Source organism: Equus quagga, chromosome 2 (genome assembly GCF_021613505.1).
Source record: "Equus quagga isolate Etosha38 chromosome 2, UCLA_HA_Equagga_1.0, whole genome shotgun sequence".
Lineage (NCBI taxonomy): Eukaryota > Metazoa > Chordata > Mammalia > Perissodactyla > Equidae > Equus > Equus quagga.
This window is the reverse complement of record NC_060268.1, coordinates 68,444,561-68,468,017: the sequence shown is the minus strand read 5'-3', so window position 1 is coordinate 68,468,017 and position 23,457 is coordinate 68,444,561. Positions and strand designations below refer to the sequence as shown.

At 39.4% G+C, this 23,457-nt stretch overlaps 1 protein-coding gene across 9 annotated transcripts in view; it reads right to left on the bottom strand.

Moving 5' to 3' along the window:
* PEAK1 (pseudopodium enriched atypical kinase 1) overlaps window positions 1–23,457 on the bottom strand; it is a 294,511-nt gene that overhangs the window by 43,474 nt on the left and 227,580 nt on the right. For all 9 annotated transcript variants that reach the window (XR_006887507.1, XM_046653653.1, XM_046653651.1 and 6 more), the window contains one exon: window positions 15,638–18,877. Coding sequence is in view for 8 of the 9 variants with exons in the window: in XM_046653653.1 (XP_046509609.1) it covers window positions 15,638–18,765 (3,128 nt within the window). In the remaining variant the exon portion in view is untranslated. The remainder of the gene's footprint in view (window positions 1–15,637; window positions 18,878–23,457) is intronic.

The window sequence follows — 23,457 nt, the reverse complement described above, 5'->3', positions numbered from 1 at the left end:
GAAAGGTGGGAAGGAATGACTCCAGGAGCACTCAACAGGATGGTTTATGTAAAGGAGGCCCCGCACAGCAAAGTGTGCTGCCTTTTCATAACTGGCTGCCCTAAGTCATCAACCCAAAAGGATGGGCTCCGAAAAAGCTGGTTTCTCATAATATGGACCATCATAAAATCAAAGTAACAAGGGGCTCTATTTCCATGCATTAGCAAAGACAAAGCAAAGTGACACTTCTGAGACACTCTCAGACACCACTTAGTGTCAGGATTGTAGATCACAGAATAGTTATCAACACGTTTCAGGAGAGGGAAAACGATCTTTGCTGGGCAAAAGTTAATATAAGCCATTTCTGATTTCAAAGCAAGAAATATAAAGTGATTTAAAAATATCAATCCCCCTCGGCAGGAAAAACATTAAATCTCTAGACATTCTCTTCTTAATCTAGAGTCAATTTAAGGGGTTTCCTAAAAAGCTGTTTTTAGCCTCCTAATCTCTGTAGCCTTGCTCTTGCGTTTTCTCTTTCTTCCCCCAATCTCCTCGTTAGTACTAAAAGAAAGCTCTCCTTTCCATTTGTCAAAAAGGATTAGGGAAGGCTGGTTGAGAAACCATGACTCTATCCTTAGGTGTCTGTTTTTCTCCCAGGGATTGGGCTATTTACAACAAGCCTCAGCTACTGTGAAAACCACAGAAAGAGTTGCTGCTATCAACCTGTGAGAAATTCCCCGGGCCTGTTCCCACATACATGAAACACAGCTCCGTCCTCTTAAAGGCTTCTCAAAACAACATAAGGATGCTAAGAAGCAAGAAATATTAAAACTCACCCACTGTACTCACTCACACAATTTCCCATTAAAGGATATTCTACAGGGCCTTCTTCAGTCTGGTAATCATGTTCTGAAGCTCTGATGAACCAGAGAACCCACTGAGTTCAGGAGGACTACAAGTTGGGCAAGATATGAGAGGCTCGAATTCTGCACCTTAATACCATCCGCTGTACCTTGACCTTTACCTTAGGGGTTTGGTCTGGGAAATGTGCCAAGTTACCTTTACAGAGCTAAGCAAAGTGAAAGCTAGTTTTATTAACTCTGTGAGGACCAGGGCAGCACAACCTATATTCTACATAAAGATTAATTTTCATAAGCACATTTTAAATAAGTACACTGGTATATTAAATCACCAATTAAAATAACTGTCAACTATAAAGGACTATGCAAAGAGAGTTGAAAGTAGAATCACACAGATTTGCAAATGGATGTTAAGATGTTTAATCTGCACTTACAGTGACAGAGGTGTCTAAAAGGAAGAATTTTTAAAAATGCATCAATGATATGTCACGTCTTGATGCTTGAGGGAAGAACAGCTCCTTGTATGATTAAAATGGTGAGAGAGAGATACAGAGACAAAGGGAGAGGTTTTGAGAGTCCAAGCTTAGATGTGGGAACATGCTGTGACTAGAAAATGAAAAAGAATCGAGAACAGCATCAGAGAAGGTTGACTCAGTCACCATGTAGAAATAGACAAATAGTCCAGAAAGAAAAAAGGACGTAAAATCTTACAATTAATCTTACGCATATTAATTTTATAAGTGACTGTAATTTTTGACCATTGATTTTTTTAAATGTTTCATATTTAGATATAAAATCAGAAAACCTTCCCAAATAGTAAAATGACACTTTCCAAATACAGGCTATATCTCCTAACAAAATGGTTCACCACCACTATTTCATTGGGAAATGTTTAAGGTAATGGAGAAAACAACAAAATTCCAATCAGAGAACTCAGGTTCTATTTCCCTATTACTTTTATCTTCTGTACAAACTAGGTGACAACATCAGGAAGGAGATAACGAAGAAAATGAAGATTTCCCCCATTTCATCTATGAGACAGGTGGTAAAAAATTCTTTAAAATAAAATGACAGGAAATCTATTTAATACACTATATCTCAGTACATCTTAATAGCAAATGATGATGAGGGTAACTAGATTTTTTTTCAGGGTAAGTACAATTTGATATTCAATTCCTATAAAACAGAATTGTTAACTGATAAATGGCCCACAAAGAGGAAGTTATGGCTTTTCTATTTCTTCTATTTAAACTCATGTTGAAACAATCCGTAGCTCTATAATGCAATGCAGAATGTCTGCAATAACTGTGGCACTGACATCTAAGTACTTGATCATCAAGTTGGGTCAAACTCTGACTTAAGCTGCTCTTTTTCTGGACTCTCAGCATTTGTTCTTCTTTCATGATGGAAGACAACACACGTTTGCCTGTACCTCAAATTCTTCAACCAGTTTTTCATTAATGACCAGTTTTTAATTGAGATTTGGTATATCTGACCTGATGCTTAAAAAATCATGTCACGATCTCCACAAAGACATCTCATTTTCTTTACATGGGGAATGAACTTAAGGTGTTCAAAGGAAACAGTAACATTGTTACAGATTGCCTGTTATACAAACGAATCCCTTGGTAAGGTTATATCTCATGAGTCTGCAATATTCATACATAATTCAAAGCTGCGGAAGCAATCTTCTACAGGAAGCTCACTTGGTTTACCCAGGTGGTAGGATTAAGCATTACACCATCAAATGAATAATCCTTTTTTTTAACCCTGGAAAACTTGTTCAAGATAGATTTCTGTAAAAATTCTGATAATACCTGAATGTACTTTTTTTTTTAAAGTTCTTTTTTTAAAAGATTGTATTTATTTCCCTTTTCTCCCCAAAGCCGCCTGGTACATAGTTGTATATTCTTAGTTGTGGGCCCTTCTAGTTGTGGCATGTGGGATGCCACCTCAGCATGGCTTGATGAGTGGTGCCATGTCCACGCCTAGGATCCGAACGGGGGAAACCCTGGGCCACCGCATTGGAGTGTACAAACTTAACCACTTGGCCATGGGGCCAGCCCCTTGAATGTACTTTTTAAAAAAGGCAAATCAAATTCTACATTAGAACAAATTAAAGGCCTTTATGTATCCAAGTATTTCCAGAATTTCAGTTCAACTTTATCTTCAAATTCAACCACCTTCATTCAGCTTCAGAAGGGATGGTCAATGAAATCAGCCTTCTATACAAGATATCTGCCTCTTGGGGCAAATGGTATTCTAAATTCCCATTTGCCAGCTCTCGTGATCAGCTACAGCTGTCTCTAGTTGCCCAAGACAGCCAAAAAACAAACGTGTGATTTTAAAGACCTCCTTTTACCCCTAAAAATCAGATCAAAGCACATCAGAAATAGCATTTCATGACTTTGTTATTGGTTTCCAGAGCTGCTTATTTCTGGGGTTGCTGGGGATGATGGACTTTTGCAGAAATGGGATGTGCAGTGACACGTGAGGAAGAGAGTTCAAAGTTATCAAATCCCAAACCTTTAATCTTTTGGAAGGAGGGAAAACTCCATTGCTTTCTGTCTCTTTACCTCTAGGACCCCCCACCAATGTGACATTTCTTAACCCTATCTTAGTTTCCAGGTCATCAACTTGATTTTGCTACATTTTCCAATTACTGGCATTCTCAGGTAGAAAAGTATTGTGCCCATTGATCACTATCTTAGTGTCTTCAATTTTCCACTAAGCCTTCTGTAGTGTTTAACTGAAAACTTCAAACTTATTATCCTGAACTGAGATTAACTTTTAACTGAGATCTGATGAGTGCTTGCTAATACGTCTAACATAGTCTGGTCAAACAAAGGTAGCTCTTACTGGTATGAATGAAGCAGCTAGGTCTCAGAAAGGGGAGACTGGCAGCCACGTGCAAGGTCTTGAATAGACTCTAATTTTCAGGCACTCCACAGTTTCTTTTTTTTTTTTTTTAACAGATGTGAATAGCAAATTAAATGTATCTTCAAGGCACCAGACTGCAAGACAGCAAAGTAGATAAAAACACAGGCCACTGTAAGTCACTGCTGCCTTCATAATACTAAGAAAAATCAGTTTTAAAATCCTATGAAATACAAAGTCAGAATGGCATCTGTGCAAATTAACAGAAAAGATAAATTAATCTTGGAAAAGAGCAATAAAATAAGACTGCCCTTCCCAATAACAGAGGTATGGAAGTGATGCTGACCCTGATATCAGTTCCTCTACATTAAACCCAGCATATATGGGGTTAAAACCAAAGCACTCTTTCCCTGCTTACTCCCTGGATCCCTAGCTCCAGAATCCACTATCTGCCATGGAGATAAACAGCCAAGGATAACCACCTGGATTCCATATCATCTCCTCCTCCCTGCAAACAGTCTCGAAAGGCCGAACACAGGCTGGTGGGAAAGCTCAGACCAGCAAGGCCACTGACTCCATCCCCTCCCCTCCCCGCCACACACACACACATCTGCAAACAGCCACATTCCTCACAAACCTTTAAAACCCCTTACCTCCCCTCTTTTGGGGAGACAAGATGAAATGAGACAAATTTGAGTGCTCACTCTCATCTCCCGGCTGATATCACCTGAAATAAAAACCCTTTCCTTGCCATAAGTCTGGTGTTCCAGTTGTTATTTGGCCCCTCTTGTGTCGCGGGTAAAGAACCTATGTTTGTAGGCGGTAACAACCTGGTGAGCCAGCCAGGAGGCTCTTGCCTGTAGCTCTGCGGCCCCAGACTGACAGGGATTTCCTAGGAAGCAGGCCAGCAGCTGCCTAGGTTATTTGCCCTAGGGACTGTCCACAGTACTTTCCATCTGGCTTGGCACCACTGACCCTGGGCACATTTTCTTATGGCAATGAAACAGGCTCTAGATTTGTGTTTGTTTGTTCTCCATTCTGGTGAGTCGACGAACTCTGAAATAGGGTAAGTTGCCTCAGGGAGGGCCATGAACTTCCCTCCCCTCCTCTGGGGTCCCTTCCATTCATGGAGGGGCTATCTGGGGCCCTTTCTGTTTGCAGAGAGGCCATCTGGGGTCCTTTCTGTTCGTGGAGGGGCCATCTGGGCACACATTCAGAGTGGGAACAGTTGTAGGACTTTCTACCCTTAATCTGGGGACTGGTTCACTGGTGTCTGGCTTTTCTGGGTCTTGATCTGTGTGTCTGTCTCTGTGTATTGGAAAGGGAAACATGCTGTCTGTCCCCAAGCAGAGTCCATTTGGGGCTAATTCTGAGTAGATGATCTAATTATAGTCATAAGCCAATGTCTAAAAGGGATGATTTTCTTTTGTAACACTGCATGGCTGCAATATTCTTTTAACTCTGGAGAGAACATGGCCAGACAATGAATCCTTAAGCTGGAAAATTTTTAGAGAGCTCTCGTCATAAACAGCTGTTTTATTGGTACCTATGCAAAGACCAAATTAAAAGGAAAATACAGTGACTAGTCTTAAAACCTTAATCAAACTTGGGGGTCTCACTTCTTCTCGTGGTCTTATAGATGCTAATGAAAACATTAAGTTAACAACGAGAAATCAGAAAGGGAAGAGTCATAGGACTCATCCCAACAGGATGGAAATCTTTAACTGGTTACTAAAAAGGAAAATGGGGTAAATAGAGCAGACATAAAGTTAAAACAAAGGTTTTAATGAAACACTGCCTAAGGCTGGATGGGCTAAAGTCACCCCGTATTGGCCCCCCAACATTAAAGGACATCAGACAAACCTGTTCTATTCATCCCAGTTTGAAAAAACCGAAAAGGTCAGGAGGCAAAAATCAGAGTGAGAAACCTGACTAACAATTGTTTGGGGCAACAGTTAAGCTGCTAAAGTTGGTAAAACTAGAAAGATTAAAGTGTTTAAGCTAATATTATATGAAGAGGTTATGTCAACTTTGCCTGGATGTTTTCCTTGGGAATAAATGTTATGTCTAACTGGGAATGCTTCTCCTATACCATATTGTAATACTGAAACTTGTTAATGGAATTCTAATACAAGTTATAAGTAGAAGTATAAGAGTTAAGAAAATTAAGATAAAGGTTTGTAAAAATTGGTATATCTAAATGGGCTATATGTAAAATAATTACATCTCTTTTGCCCGACTATATCATAAATTATGTTGTGGAGATAAACATTATGTCTCTGGGGAATGTTTCCCCTACCTGATATTGTAAAAGCGTATAAATCCACCCTTTAGGCGATGTTGATTAAACATGCTAGGGGAGATCTCACTTTAAAATAGCCAAAATGGGGCAATTTCAGTTTACCCAAACTGATGTATGCAATTGGAAAAAGCCAGCTACAACAACAGGAAGCCTATTTTAATTTTTTGAGGCTTCTAAATAAAATCAGAAATATTTTACTGCCTCTTTAAGAGAAAATAATTAAATAATTAAACATGCTATCAGCAGAAGCCAAATCTGCTGCTTCTCGCTCTTCTCTCGGTGAAATTTGCCACTTCAACTCCCCTCAAATTCCTGATCTAAAATTAAGCAAGTGAAAATAAGTAAACCTTTGAGATAATTTGAAATTGTAATGGCCATTCTGGGGAACCTCTGTTTCAGATGAGTCCACCTTAGAGGTCACCCCTAAAAGAGAGGATTCAAAATCTCTCACAATGGAATCCAGTCTTTGATTAACATACAGAAAATTCTAAAAGACAAAGTTGCTTAACATAATATAAAATGATCTTTGGTAAATAAAAGCCTGTTTAAGTTTGCTGGTTTGATTTAAAATAGGTATGTCCTCAAAGTTATCAGCATTGGATATAAGGCAGACATACAGCCTGGGTTTACTGGTCAAACAAGCTCATGTTCTCTCTGTTACAAAATTTGTCAATAAGAACAATAACTTAGAATAATAGCTGATTTTGTTTAATGTCTCATGAGGTTTTCGTAGACGATCTAAACATAATTGTTGAGAACAGGTAAACTAAATGTAAAAGGATAAATGTTTTTGGAGAAATTTTTTAACAATAATTATGTGTTATGATATATGTACTTAAAACAATTTAAGATGATGGTTAATTGCTTTGATGTCACACAAAGTCTTTGAGAGTAATCTAAACATGATTCCTAAAAACAAATAATTTAAATAGATAAAAATGGGTAAAAGTTTTTGAGTATAATAATTGTGTTTTATGGTCTGTATACTTAAAAAACAGCTTCCAAAATCTTTTTGGTAACCTAAAACATTAGAGTTTTACTATGTTAAGTTAAATAACAAAATCTGTTGAATATCTGGGTCATTTTTGGATAGGATGGAATACTGAAACATTATTATTGCTGAACATGTCTAAGTTTATCTACTTTTGGCTTATTACAGAAAAACTAAAAAGCATTTGGGTCTATCAATAAACACATCTGTGTTTTATTACTATAAACTAATGTTTCTAAAAATTATCAAAGGTATTTGTAAATTTGTCAAGCCTCAGAATGCTAATGTAAAAAAAAGTTTATAATTGCCTAGTCGGTTTTTACTTAGAATTTAAGGTTTCTAAGAGTTAAAAATTCTAATTAATATATGAAATTAAAGCTACTAAAAATTAAGGAAAAAATATTTGTATACAAGGAAAATAAAATATATGTTTTCAGTAACAAGGTATAAAAATAAAAGTATTTTTGCTTGTTGGGTTAAAAAAAGATAAATTTGTCCTAAAGTACTTGAAGGGAAGAAAGGAAACCTGGGACAAATTCTGAATGTAAAAAATAAGTGACAAAAGGTTTATGAAAGTAAAACCCCTAAGAGTTTTATGTATGGTCAAGTTGGCTGAGATTAAAATAAATTTAATTCTGTAAATAAATTTTAATGTAATCTGGTACAAAATTAAAACTTGGTCTTCTCTTTCTTAAAAAGATAATTTTCCTAAACTTTTGGTCTGCTATTGGTAAAAACAAAAATATGAAAGATTTTTTTTCTTTGAGGAGTCTACCAGAAGAATAAAGATTTTATGTTTTATCAAAATAAATATCCTATATTGTTTTTATCAGGTCCTTAATCAGAGATGCCGAAGTTCTTCTTATAGCTATTTAATTCTCTGCGTTCACCTAAAATTCTTTAACTGTCACCGTGGTGAAAGTGATAATTAAACATGGGGACCTATGATATTGTATGGGTAAATGTTATTGATAAAAATGTTTTAAAGGCTGTATAACATTACTAAAACCCTGATCTGTTCTAGTTATCAGTCTTAATTCTGGTTATTTCAAAGTGTTATATGTCACAGAAATAGTCAAGTATCTTTGTCAATTGTCATTTTTAAGTCTTTTGTTATTTATGGACAGTTGTTTTACTCTGATGTTTTTGCAAATATGTTTCACCTTCAGAAAAGTTCATGGAAAAGACTGACACCTGCTCTAAAATACAGATTTATGATAAACTTTCAGATTATAAACTGAGCTAGATAAATTACAGAACTCTAATGGAGAAACTGATGACCTCATAAAACTACCAAGAGAAGATTAAGATAAAAAATCTATTACACAGGACTAAATGAACTGATGAAGATGATTATAATTTTTATGACTTCTTGTTTAAAATATTACTGATTTTTAAAAACGTTTTGTGTTTTGTTTCCTCAGATTTAAAAAAATCATTGCCTCTTTTCTCTTGTGCTAACTATGATTTATAGCAATTTGATAAAATCATACATTTGTAAACAAAATCGAAACATTTATCTTTTTCTCCCTACCTGATCCCTCCAGAATTTGGAAATTCTTATTTTCATGGCTATATAGTTGTCTGCATAAGTTCAATAAGAATCTGTTTGTCTTATAACAGGACACAATTGGAAACACTAGTTATATTACCAAGGCTTTGACTGGAATGTCATATTTAAAAAAAAAACCAACAGGCTTAGATATGACAAGACAGCTTTTGAAAAATAAAGGTTGACTTTCTGGAGTAAAGCCAGTTGGAAATATTGGCCTAGTACCTTGCTTATGGGTTCCCAGTAACCTGGTAAGGTTGAGTAAAGAATGTCACTCCCCCTGGCAGGTGCAAGGAACCTCAATATTTTGGGAAACCTCTCAAAGAGAGGAATTCACCCAAATTTGTAGGTATTGCAGGCAAAATCTGATGACAAGTTCTTGGTCTGGCTTTCCTGGCCTTGAGAGGCCTTTAAAGTTCAATCTGAGATTCCTTGTAAAAAGTTCCAGCAAAGCAGATTCAAAAGAACCTATATGATCAACTGCTATTCTTACTGTACTTATGTAAACAGTTGGGCCAAATTTATTAAAACTAAACTTATTTTACAACTAGTATTTTTGCTAAAAATGAGGGTGATTTTAGAGAGAAAAATTATGTTTCAATAGAAACTATAATACACATTCATGGATATTATATTCTAATTCCATTAATTGTCTTTGAGGTTTTTGTTTTATATCTGTAAACTGGACTGGATCCTGAATTCTTCCAGTCTCCTGAAATATCTCAAATAACAAATCTCCAAACTAATGTTTCCATTTTTTTCTATCATTTTCATTTGGAATCACTGAGAACTGAACCTGCCCTTTTTCCTGAAGCCTTAAAAACTGAAGCTGGAGCACTTGATGTAAACTTAAGACAGATTCATGCCTGCTGCTGTGTAAACCACTCAGAAAGCTACCTGAATGCCTGATGACACCATCAAGACATTTTAAACTGCAAAAGATGCTTTGACCCTCACTTTTAGGAATCTTGATTGGCTGCCCCCTGGGCTCAGGAACTGGTTTATGATTTGCTCCAACCATTGACCTTGTTTTTTCTTTTTGTTTCTCTAGAAATGCTTCTTATTAAATAACTGGTTACTTACTTATGCAACACAGACCTAACTTTGAAAGCCCACCTGCATCACTGCCTTATGAAAAGGCTGGCTCAACAAGATAAAACAACCTATGCCCTTATTCAGCAGGAAGTAGCTAAATTGGTCATTGCCCCAAATCCTTCAAGATTGAGAAATGAACATAAAATAGGGCAGAATTAATGCTGGCTCTGATATCAGTTCCCCTACATTAAACCCAGGATATATGGGGTTAAAACCAAAGCACTCTTCCTCTGTTTACTCCCTGGCTTCCTGGTTCCAGAATCTACTATCTGCCATGGAGACAAACAGCCAAGGACAACCACCTGGATTTCATATCATCTCTTCCTCCTCCTCCCTGTAAGTAGTGTCCCAAGGCCAAGTGCAGGCTGGCGGGAAAGCTTTGACCAGCAAGGGCCCTGACTCCCCCCTGCCATCTACAAACAGCTACATTCCTCACAAACCTCTAAAACCCCTTGCCTCCCCTCTTTTGGGGAGATATGAAACGAGACAAATTTGAAGGCTTGCTCTCATCTCCTGGCTGATATCACCTGAAATAAAAACCCTTTCCTTGCCATAAGCCTGGTATTCTAGTTTTTATTTGGCCCCTCTTGTGTCGCGGGTAAAGAACCTATGTTTGTAGGTGGTAACAGAAGGAATGTGTCTGCATCACCATTTTGGCCTTAGCTCATTTCTAAAGAAAGGGGTGAGATATTGATGGATATTTCCTGAAAAAGCAAGACATTAGAAGAAAATACCTACAAGCCTCTCCAACAGGACTGACCCAGGTAGGGTATGAAAGAGCTTTTCTAGGGATCTGGACTTCTTCTGCATGCCCAGAAGTACTAGAGAAACAAGTCACTACACCTTTTCCCACTTTCCCCATAATCTCCCTCAGCTGCCTGGCTGCCTTTGCATCAGAGGAGGTAGATGATTATGTACCCTAGACTCTCCAAAAACACTGCGGGCTCACTGAGGGCCTGGATGTAGGGAGAGAATGGGAACTAAAATTGCTCAGAACCTACTCGTACTTGACATTGCACAAGCCACACACCTTTCCATTTAATTCACAAAAACACCTCAGGAAGTAGATGCAATTATTCTCATTTTACAGATGGGGAAACTGAGACTGAAAGAAGTGAAATGAATTGCCTGAGATTACACAGGTACTTAGGTGGTATAGTCAGGATCTGCATTTGATACTATCCAACTCGAACATCCATATTCTTTCCACCACACTGGTACCACCAGGCAAGCTTGGTGTACTGTAAAGATGCAACAATAAATGCTTGATTATGAAGATGAAGAAAAGTGCTTTGAAAAGAATAAAGCTATTATTGAAATGTGAGGTATTAATGATTATAGATGTGTTCTACTTTTGAAATATGTTAAACAAAGTCATTATTTACATTACGTTACATTATTTACATTACAGTCATTATTTACATTATTTACATTTACAAAGTCATTATTTACATTATTTACATTACATTATTTACATGACTTCTTTAAATAGGATCTGCTCTATATAAAAAGACTGTGTTTACAGATATTGGCTTCTTAATAATAATCACCACAAACACTACCTCTAAATTTGATGCGTGCTAGGTACTGTGCTTAAATATATATTTCCTAACAATAATACTTGAGTAAGGCTTGTTATTCTCACAATAGTAAACAACAATGGTAGCCCAAATGTACACAGTGCTTATTATGTGCCTGTTCTAAGCCATGTTTCTCGAAATTGGCACTATTGACATTTTGGACCAGATAATTCTTTGTTGTGGAGGGCTGTCCTGTGCATAGCAGGATCACACTAGCATCTCTTGCCTCTACCCAGTAGGTGTTGGAACCACTCCCTGCTTCCCCAGTTGTGACAACCAAACAGTCTCCAGACATGTCAAATATGTCCTGGAGGTGGGGGAAAAAAAATCACACCCTGCCTTCTAACCCTTTACATAAATTGTTTTAAATCTCACAACAACCTACTAGGCAGGTTATTATCTCTGATTCACAAATGAAGAAATCGTAGCCCGGGGAAGTTAAGTCATTTGCCTCAGGTAGCGTGGCAAGTAACTGGTGGAGCTGAGATTCAAACCCAGCAGTTCAGCTCTAGAGTCTGTGCTCTAAACAGATAGATTATTCTGCCTCTCAGTTTACAGATGAGGAAACAGAAGCAGAGCTCAAGATGTCCAAGATGGTAGAGCTAATAAGTGGAGAGAGCAGGATTCAAATTCAGGTCTGAGTGACTTCAAAGTCTGTATTCTAAAATACTATACCAATTGTCATCAGACAATTACCTTGGGCACTCATTAAAGATGTAGATTTGCGGCTCCCACCTCTGGGACTGATTTTACAGCTCTGGGCTATGGCCCAGGAATCTGCATTTATACAAACACCTAGGTGATTCTGATGCAGTTGGTCCTAGGTCCACACTTTGAGAAACTATTTTTCACTGCCTCCCTCCCCACAGAGAGAACAGGGTAGTAAGTATAAATGGAGCAAAGTGTAAAAAGTGAGTAGGAAAATTTTAAGGGGCATCATTGCTCAGAAGTGAAATAGCTGAAAAGGGGAAATAAAATAATTTAAGTAGTCAGAGATGAGAGATTCATAATGGTGCTTTGGGACCAATCCTTACCTTCAGAGGTTTATTCTTAGAATACAATTACACAAACTCACAAAATGTTAGGAAATAAGGATTTGGCCTAGTATGACATTTGTGAAAACTAATAAACAGAAACCTCATTTAAAATGGAGTTGGGAGGGCAGAGGGGGAGCTCTCATGCCCTACAAAGATAGCAGAGCCCAAAAGGAAGAAGAAAGACTTCTTCTTGCCCAAGAGCTCAGCCAATAGATATAGTCGCAACTCAGCCAATGAAAAGCCACTATACTTCAAACTCTCAATCCCTCCAATGGACTATTTGTTTACAATAGCCTTCCCAACTTCCCCTTCCCCTCTATAAAAGAGTTTCCCCTCCCCTTGTTGCTCAGAACTTGTAGGTGGCTTGCCATGGTTGCAGATCCTGAATCACAATTCTCTGTTGATCCCCAAAAAACCCATTTTTGCTGGAGAAATAATTGGTTGTCTATTTGTTTAAGGTCAACACATTTATGATTTTTATTAGAAGACCTGGCTGGATGAAGAAATGACATCTGTGACACCAGCAATAAGTCAAGTCTTGCAGCGTGCCCCACTATCTCAGTTCTTTGTATCAAGAGAGGACAGAGGTGAGCACAAAAGGCAGGCTTCAAAGACTGAGAAAGCTGCTACAAGAGGGACCATAGAACCTGTACCTTCTACCCACCCTGCCAGGGGACTCTTCCTGAAATATCTTTGTTCTGCAGTTCCTCTGTTCTACATAATCCTTAGATCCTGTGACCTGTCAAGGTCAGGTCCAGACTACCTGCAGGTCTTCAAAGCCCCTCACAATGAGGCTGCAGTGTATGTTTCCATCCTTATTTCAAATTTTCAGCCAGTCATTAAAGACTATTCAAATCTTACATTACCCATGTCTCACTGTTCACAGGGGCTCTTCCTTCTCTGAAGACCCATGGCATGTGTTATGGAGTGTCTGTGTCCCCCCAAAATTCATATGTTGAATCCCTAACTCCCAGTGTAGCTGTATTTGAAGATGGAGGCCTCTAAGGAAACAGATTAAATAAGGTCATAAAGGTGGGACCCTGTCTTATAGGATTAGTGTTCTTATAAGAGATACCAGAGAGCTTGGTCTCAATCTCTCCCTTTCTGCATACACCCACTGAGGAAAGTGAGGACATAGCGAGGAGGCAGCCACCTGTAAGCCAGGAAGAGATTCCTTACCAGAAACCAAATCTGTGAAAATATAAGCTGTATAGGGCCAAGGGCCTGGGCTGCCCTCAAGCCCACATATAGTGGGATGAGGCCAAAGTAGACTTATTCCACAGAAAAGAGGCCAAATCATTTCTTGGCCTTGCCTTCCAGGATGTGGATAAACACACCACAGTCATATTTAATGAGGAATAAAGCGATTTATTGATCTGCAAGAACTATCTGCCATTCCCTCATAGGTAACTCCTACCATGTGCTGTTTAAATTGCTCCTTTCCTAAATAACCTGTAATACATGTGCTTTATTACTACTGGAATACAATTTTCTACCATCCACTTTCAACTACCAATGACAAGACTATTCCTTTCCAGGAGTATATTACCACTATTCTACTTGCTTTGGTATTATATGGATTTGAGGAAAACAGTAACTTGTTAGCATTTTGACAACCACTTGGGGCTATGTAAAAAGCTTATATATAAAACTTCCTAACATTTTGCTAGAGAAAGTGAAGGCATTAAGTGTTTACTTTACTTTTATTTATACTTTTCAGAAGAAAAGCTGGTGAGAGAATCTGCTCTATCATCAGAGTTTGCCGTCTTTGGTGGAGAGAAGGCTTACTAGATGGGAAGAGGAAGGAAGACTCAATCAGTTGAATGGAAGACTCAGGTCATATCTTTAAGAACAAAAAGGACAGGGGATATAAGGAAATCATCCCATTTGTTACAGACTTGGGATAACAGTTCCTTGTTTTTACTGGAGGTTCATTAATCTTGTTTACAATACAAATGAGAAAGAAAAAACTTAAGCTTCCTCAATATAAATGTTTATGTCAATGATTAGAAGTGAAAATATAAAATTATTTGATCTTCTGTTCATTAACAATGCAACATTATAGGAAGAATACAAATTTTAGAGTGAGACAGATGAGAATTTGAATTCTGGCTCTGACAATTAGTAGCTGTGTTAATCTGGCTGATTTGTAACTTCTCTGATTTTCTTCATCTGAAGAAGGCAACCAATATGTCAGGCTGTTATATGGATTCGAGATAGATTTTGGGATGTGCCGCCCACAGAGTAGGTAATCAATACAACAGTTATTAAAGTATTAAAGAAAACTAATGCCTAGAGAACTGGTGTGGGTATACAATCTGCCTAGCTGGATCGAGGATTACACCATTGGGTCTCAATCTCAATAAGCAACTTCTCCATTTACACCGGTTAAATAACTATAAACTGCTTGACCCTCTCTCCCCCTTTTCCACAATACTTGAAAGAAGGACAGAAAGAGATAGCAATAAAAAAACCAAATTCCCTTAAAATAAAGTAATGCATATAGAGACAACATCTTGGTGGAAGTCAAAAAGAATTGCTTGAAGAGGCTTTTTTGTGTTTTTTTGCTGAGGAAGATTTGCCCTGAGCTAACATCTGTGCCAGTCTTCCTCTATTTTGTATGTGGGTCACCACCACAGTATGGCTGTTGACGAGTGGTGTAGGTCTGTGCCTAGGAACCAAACCCAGGCTACCAAAGTGGAGCACGTCAAACTTAACCACTAGGCCACAGGGCTGGCCTCTTGAAGAGTTTATTTCATCTACAGTGAAGGAAAGAATAGTACCATCATTTACTCATTTGATCCTGTTTCTTCCTCACACTACCACAGAATTTCAAAGCAATGTATTATTTATTGCTATTAAGGTATTTGATTTGTTTTTCTATTTTAAAGCCCTTCTGCCTTCATCAGAATGCAGCAGGCTACTTTGGCTAAAGATCCAGGGCTGTAAACTTTGTTCAGTGAAATAAGATCATTTAATAATATTCTAACCCTGGAATGCAGTTATGAAGAAAGATGATGACCACTGAGTGCAATGGCTCTTACGCAAACATAAAGACGTAAAAAACTTAGCACTTGAAAATTTGTTAAAAAAAAAATTCCCACAGGGGCCAGCCCTGTGGCCGAGTAGTTAAGTTCGTGCCCTCTGCTTCGGCAGCCCAAGCTTTCGCCAGTTCAGATCCTGGGTGCAGACATGACACCACTCATCAGGCCACGCTGAGGTGGCATCCCACATGCCACAACTAAAAGCACCCACAACTAAAAAATATACAACTATGTACTCGGGGTGCTTTAGGGAGAAAAAGGAAAAATAAAATCTTTAAAAAAAACCGAATTCCCACATTCTGCCAGTCTGTTTTACATACCTGAGACTTCTTTTAGGAATCTGTGATGGAGAAGAATGACTCTTTTTCTCCTTCTCTGAGTCTTGTAGTAACCCATCCTCTGTTGCCGTCTTCTCTGTGACTGCTGACTGGTCTGCCCCAGCCTTGCTCTGATCCACACTGAGCTCGCCTTGGGCAGGGTCACACCTGTACATGAAAACGATGGCTGGCTTCTCACTAGACTCCCCTTTTGCCTCCGTGAACCAGTGATGGCGCTGAACTGGAGGAGGTGGCAGCATGTGGATGACTGTGCCATCCAGGCCCACCAGTTTCCCTTTCTCTCGGTCTTTCTCTTTGTCATCCTCCTCATCAGTTTTCCGACGGCGGAAGAAGCTTTTAAATGATATCCAGCGTTTAGGTTTTGCATCAGCTGCCCGTCTACTGCCTTCAGAGTGCAAAACTGACTCAGCTTCTGTTGACCTGGTAGGGCTGGTTGGCTTGGTCCAGTTGGTGAAATGCCTCTGCAAAAGGTTACTTGCATGGTAAGGGGAGGAAGTAGAGCGTGGTGGGGGAAAGGGAGGTGGTGGCTCATTTTGGGGGTTAGTCGCTAATTTGGAGGGAGGGGTGGTGCCTGGCTTTGTGAGTGGATCTTTCTGTACTTTGGTGGTAGGGCTTTCTGAGGTCTGATGTGCTTCAGCCTCACCACTGGGCTGAGATGTAAAGAGAGATTTGGGCCGAACGGGTGTACTCTTAGCAGCATCAGCATCTGGAGGAACTGCATAAAGCTCTTCCACACTGCAAGCTTTAGGGCCAGACTGGGGCATTTCTGGAGGAGACTGTGGAGGCTGGATGGAAGCCACAATCTGAGAAAGCACTGTGCTTGCTTTCTCCCTGGTGCTGCTGCCACTGCCCACCATCTGGTACTCCTGAGCTCCTTCTGTTCTGGCCACAGGTTCTTGAGCGGTTCTCTGGATCTTTGTTGGGGAGCTGTGGCTGGAGCTATAGCTTCTCTGTGGTGAAGACTGACCTCTGTTAAGACAGCTATTAAACTCCTGAACCTTCTGAGCCACTGAACCCCTTTTACACTCTGTGCTGTTTGAAAATCCTTTAGCTTGGGGACATTCAGTGGGTTTGCTAGTGGTGTTATCAGACACTTTGCTTTCAGTTTCTATTTCTTCATAAGTATGGCTTATCATACTTGTGGTTCTTTCCTTCAGTGAAAGTTCTCCACTTGTTCCGAGAAAACTTTTGTAAATGGCTAGATTGTCATATGCATTTGGATTGATTACAATGGGAACTTTGATAGCGTTTTTGGAACTCCGAGCATAAGTTGGCTCATCATGAATGATAATTGGAAAAGGTGGCATACCAGCATTGTTATAACTATTAAATTTTATTTCAGACAAATTAGGTGACTTAACAGGGATGGTTTTACATGAAATGTTTGTAGCTGTGGGTGAAGTAGGTGCTGATTTGTGACAGTTTTTCCTTGGAGGGACATTTGGTCCAGTTCCACCACTAATTAATTCCACCTTAGGTATCCTTTGCCGTGGACTGGTACTGGAAGTCCATACTTCCTGGTACTGGATTGCACTGGATTTTTGGAAATGCGCACTTATTTGTCCTGATGTCAATGCAGGTGATGTCACTGGAGAGTTTGGAGTAGAAGAGCTTTTCATCTTAGAACTGTTAACAGGGCCCTCGAGGTGCTCACTGGCCATGGCTGCTGACACGTCCACGACAGTATATGGCTTGCACAACGGCTGTTCCAGATTCACAACTCGGTAGGGCTTCGCTTGCTCCTCTACAGGAACGAGGTTTATGGTTACTGCTTGCCCAGCAATATCTGTAGAGGCTTTACTTTCTCGCTTCTCAGTTTGTACAGCAATCTTGCCATCCTTTTCTTCTAAACGGAGAGCAAGTACTGCTTTGTGTGTCTCTCCAACTTTTATTGAGCTTTTGGATGCTTGTGATGAGTCCTCCTCCTGATTATTACTAGAGAGACTTTCATAATTGGGCTCAGTTTCCTGCCTGTCCTTAGAATCTCCTGGGTTACCAGGAGATATTCCCCCATTACAAATCTTCTGGGATAAACTACTGGTTGTCTCAGACCGTGATTCTTCTGTTAAAGAAGAATCTGGTGATGTGGAGTCAGATGATACCATGCTCTGAATGCTTCCTGGCCCATAGGAGGCCACAGAATTCTCTTCATAACCATTCAGGATTTCATCATAACTGTCATCATAGTCTACAGCACAGATTCTCTGTAGAGATTTATTTCGCAGGGGGACAGTATTCCATTTTTTGTCCACAAAGAATCGAACAGGAGACAAAGTGTTTGCCCTAAAGTTAGCAAAGCGAGGTTGCCCTCTCATGCGAATCTCCATGGCCAACAGCTCTTCATCACTCTCATCCCAGCTTTCATGCTCCTCCTCCATGTTACTGAAGAGTACATCTTCCTCACTCTCCTCGCCACTAGAAAACTCTGGGTAACAGAACCGGCCCCCTTCATTACTGATCACTTCTGTGCTCCCACTCAGAATAACATGCTTGCCTTGAGTATCCTTTATCCCACCCACCATGCAACTTGGTGGAAGCTTTCTTTCTAGTGATCGTTTATAGCAATCATTTATTCTTCCTAAGAATGTTTCTCTGGAGTTTGCTCCATTTCCTCTTATCTGAGGGTTGGTATCCAAGCCTGCTATCTCCTTCAATACTTCAGTTAGTCCATTATTGTTATTTGATATCTTCTTTGCGCTATCATGCCTATAAGGCTTAGGAACATGGCTAAATCCTTCAATATCATCTTCACTATTATTATTAAGTGGTTTCTGATTCAAGGCTGTCTTGTTTCGGTTCCACCCTATGATGACAGGTTTATTCTCGCAGTGTTCTTGGATACTAAGCTCACCACATATACTTTGTCCATCTGCCACCATCATAGTGGGCTTCACAGCTATAGTGGGCTTTTTAGCCACAGGAGGCCGGAAATTTCCGGTGTTCCTGATGCGGTGGTTATTACTGTGATTGGCATTAGTTTTCACATTGCCATGGGTGATGGGTGCCTTCTCAGGGTCTGCGGGGAGCTGGTGCAAGCTTTTAGGTTTAAAGCAGTTCTTACATTCACCAGGTTTCCAAACGTGTTCGGTAAAGGTGTTACAAGCAGACATTTTTAAAAATAGAACTTCACAGATGATGCTTTCCTTTCAGTGCATGGCAAAACTTTCATCTGTTAGTTTTCACTTCCCCTGTTTCATAGCAGCTCTTGTAAGTGTGATCAATCTGTGGGAGGATGGGGAAGAAAGAAGAAAATCTGAATGAAAAAGGCACTGTGAGACCTACCACGATAAATGACTTGAAAAAACTGTCTCCCTTCCTAAATCTTTCTCTAAATTAAGAGAGAGAGAGAAACTAACCTGGGCACTTTATGAACTCCCTTTAGCCAATCAGCATTTTGGAATGTCAGTTTTTTAAGCATAATTTTATGCACTCTCATTAAACCATATATAATCTTTCTCTTGGTATCTCAGTGGCAATGATAATGTGAACTTCCCCTCCTGAAAATGCCTCTGAAACGGTTCTTTCTATTATCAACCAAACTGTCTGACTTCTTGGTCCATTGTGGATTTCTCTTCCTCTACTCACCTTTCACATTTTAGATATCTCACAGATTCCTCAAATTCAATACATTCAAAACCAATCCTCTGGCTACCCTCTTTCTCAATTCTAAGAAATTTTTCCATGCTAACCAGTCTTCCTCTACCCCCAGGCCACCTTCTTCCTCTGTCTTTATCCTATTTCAGTTAATGTCACTATCATCCACCTGGATAGCTAAGTTTCAACTTTCAGACCATTCTTGACGCCCCTCCCCTCACGTCCAGATGTACATCTGACTAAATCCCTAAATCAGTCTTGCCAATTTTATCTAATACATTTCACTAGAACTCTCTCTTGTCATTACCAAACACTGCTGGCAGTTCAGATAGTCACCATCTTTTGCCTAGATTCCTGCAGTAAGCTGCTAACTGATCTCAATTCCTGTAGTCTCACCCTATTCCAATCCAACCTCTCTACCCTTGTTACTCAAAGTGTGGCCCTCAGACAATCAGTATCAGCCTCGTCTGGGAGATTGCTAGAAATGCAGTATCTCAGGCCCAACTCTAGACCTGTTATATCAGAATTTGCAGTTTAATGAATTCTCAGGTGATTCCGCTATTCTATACTACTATCAGATTTAACATTCTAAAATGCTAACATGTTCATCTTATTACCTAGCTTAATTATTCTGTGGCTCAATCCTACCTAATACATTGGCTCTCAAAGGTCAGTGTGCAGACTAGGGGTTGCTAGCTAAATAGGAACCACCTGCGGAACCACCACAGCCCTACCTAGTCAGTCTCTGAGGGAAGAGTCCAGGAATCTGATTTTTAAATAAGTTCTCCAGGTAATTCCATGTGCATGGAAGTGTTGGAAGCTCCGAGTTAAAGGATGGAATACAAGCCCCTTAGGTTTTCATGATATGGTCCTTGCCTCCTTTCTAGCCTGATGAGCTTCTTTAAGGCCTGGGCTATAATTTATTCATCTCTATATGTCTAGCACAATGAGCTGAATAAACATTGGTTGACTAAACGTGCTGGTTTTAAGGTTTATTTATTTTTTAAATGAATGCTGTGGCTCTCTTAGGCATGTAGCTGCAGACCTTCTCACAGAACATCACTATAGTCTTACATTTCTACCTTGGATGTTATAATAAAGTTTGCAGTAGACATGTACATGTGAGAACTATTTTAATAGCTGGAAGGTTTAACTTCACTCATGTATAATGACTGTGACAGGATCCTCGCTTTGGTCAGAAACCCAGCCTTTCTGTCAAGTTTCAGCATGTTTATAAAGAAGGAAAGAATATTTTATTTAGCTAATATATACAAAGCTAAGTTCCATGTAAACAATATTCATAAAGCACTCTGCTTCAGTGGAAGGAGTATAGACTTAAAGATCAAAGAATTCCACACAGAGAGCCTAATGACCTGGCCAAAATCTAAGTTCATTCTTTGCTGGAGGTCATTGAAGAGCTCTTTTCAATAAGGTTAAAATATATTTTTTTAAGTATTTGGTTGAAAACATTTATTTACTCTTTCAGATATTCTAAAAGTTATATCCCTTAGCTGATAAAACCATTTCCTGCTAGTCTGAGACTGGAACATTTTGAGCAAGGGGAAGAATGGCATAAAATTAGGCTCAAAAGGAGAGCAGGGGCAAGATCATGCAGGGCTTTTTAGGCTTTTAAAGATTACAGAGTTTATCCAAAGAGCAGTGGGAAACCACTGATGGGTTTTATATGTGTGTGTGTGAGGAAGAATGGCCCTGAGCTAACATCTGTGCCAGTATTCCCCTGTTTTGTATGTGGGATGCTGCCACAGCACAGCTTGACGAGTGGTGTGCAGGTCCACACCTGGGATCTAAACCCACGAATCCCAGGCCACCAAAGCAGAGAGTGTGAACTTAACCACTATGCCACTGGGCGGACCCCACTGAAGAGTTTTAAACAGGGGAAATAGCATGATCCAATTTGCATTTTAAAAAGATGGCTCTGACCAAAATAGATGAAATACACAGGTATAAATTTAACAAAATATGTGCAAAATCTAAACTCTATATGCAGAAAAAATACAAAACACTGATAAAAGTTATCAAAGACCTAAGTAAATGGAGAAATATACCAAGTTCTCTCAATACTTTTAAGATGTCAATTCTCCCCAAATTGCTCTGTAGATTCAATGTAATTCCAACAAAAATCTGAGTAGGATTTTTTGCAGAAACCAACAAACTGATTCTAACATGTATGTAGAAAGGCAGGGGAACTAGAATAGGCAAAACAATTTTGAAAAAGAACCAAGTTGGAGGACTCAGATTACCTGATTTCAAGATGTATATAAAGCTACAGTAATCCTGACAATGTGGTATTGGCAAAAGGATGGAAATATAGATGGGGGAAGTAAGGTAAGCAAATTACAGCCCATAGACCAAATTTAGCCCAGTGCCTGTTTTTGTATGTCCTGAAACTAAGGATGCTTTTTAAATGTTTAAATTGTTGGAAAAAATATCAAAAGAATAGTATTTTGTGACAGGTGAAAATTACGTGAAATTCAAATTCCAGTGCCTAGAAATAGAGCTCTATTGGAACATGGCCAGGCTCATTTGTTTACATATTGTCTATGGTGGCTTTTGTGCTACAATGGAGAGCTGAGTGGTTATGACAGACTATATGTGGCACTCTCATCACGTTGCACTGCTTTACAGCTCTCTAAAAATTGCAACATTTCTAATGCTTCATGTTTTACCTGTGTGAAAAAACATTTGTTTGTAAAATTTGAATTACAAATTTGAAAATTAAAAATTTGAAAATTTGCAAAATTTCATTAGCTATGGGAATGATGTCAGCATCATGGCAGAGTGAGCTTGCCCGGGACTCTCTCCCCTCCAACATACAACAAAAAGGAGCAATCATATTCCAACAGAAAATATCCTAATACCACAGGAATCCTTGGAGACCAACAGCAGCCAAAAGACGGAGGGCGGAGAGGCTGGAGCCCCCCTCAGAGGAGCTGGAACGGGGTAAGAGAGAACTTTGCTTCCTCCCCTAGAGACTGGGATCGCTGCCGTGGGAGGCTCCGAGAAGGAAGGAGTCAGGGAGGGGTGGCGCATCCACAGGATCACCCAGGACTCCCAAGCGCCCTTGCAGCCTAGAGGGAAGCCCTCTAACAGGGTGAAAGCTTTTGTGTGGGGTGACCTCATCAAGCCAAGACCCCAGGAGACCAGATAGCAAGAGCTAATTGGGAAACCTGGACTGTGTGCAAAAGAAAACAACCCCCCCACCACCTGCACTGTGCGGCGCCAACTCAGCTGAAGGCCAAGGGCTCAGAATATGCAGCTCTCGCCCCCCATCTAGTGGCGACAGGCTGTAACTGCAACAGAATAATATCACAATTGGGAAAACCCATAGTTCCAGCATCAAGCAGTTCATCAAAACTCCAGACCAGAGGGAAAACAATAAATACCCAGAATTATGCCCTAAGGACTCAGAAATAAGTAAATTAAATGACAATGAATTCAGAATAGCTATTGTCAAAAAACTCAATGAGGTAAAAGAGACTATAGAGAAACAATTCAACAAGTTCAGGAGCTACTGTGCAAAAGAGATCGAAACTATAAGGAAGAATCAATCAGAAATGCTAGAGATGAAAGACACAATGGAAGAGATAAAACAAAATACGGAATCCCTGAATGCTCGTGTGGACATCATAGAGGAGCAAATCAGCATAACTGAAGATAGACATGTTACATGGCTCCTGACAGAGGAAGAGAGAGAACTGAGACTAAAAAGAAATGAAGAAAGTCTCCGAGAAATATCTGACTCAATGAGGAAATGGAACATAAGAATTATAGGTATCCAAGAAGGTGAAGAGAAGGAGAATGGAGCAGAAAGGATGCTCAAAGAAATAACAGCAGAGAACCTCCCAAATCTAGAAAATGAGAGAGAAATGTGTGTGGAGGAAGCTTTTAGATCTCCTAGATTCGTCAATGTAAAAACACCTACTGGAAGGCATATAGTAGTAAAACTGGCAAAAATGAATGACAAAGAAAGAATACTCAGGGCAGCAAGGCAGAAGAAAATAACCTACAAAGGAACTGCTATTAGACTTTCAGCAGATTTCTCTGCAGAAACCTTACAAGCTAGGAGAGAATGGAATGACATATTCAAAACTTTAAAGGATAAAAATCTTCAGCCAAGAATACTCTATCCAGCAAAAATACCCTTCAGATATGAGGGAGAAATTAAATCTTTCCCAGACTAACAAAAG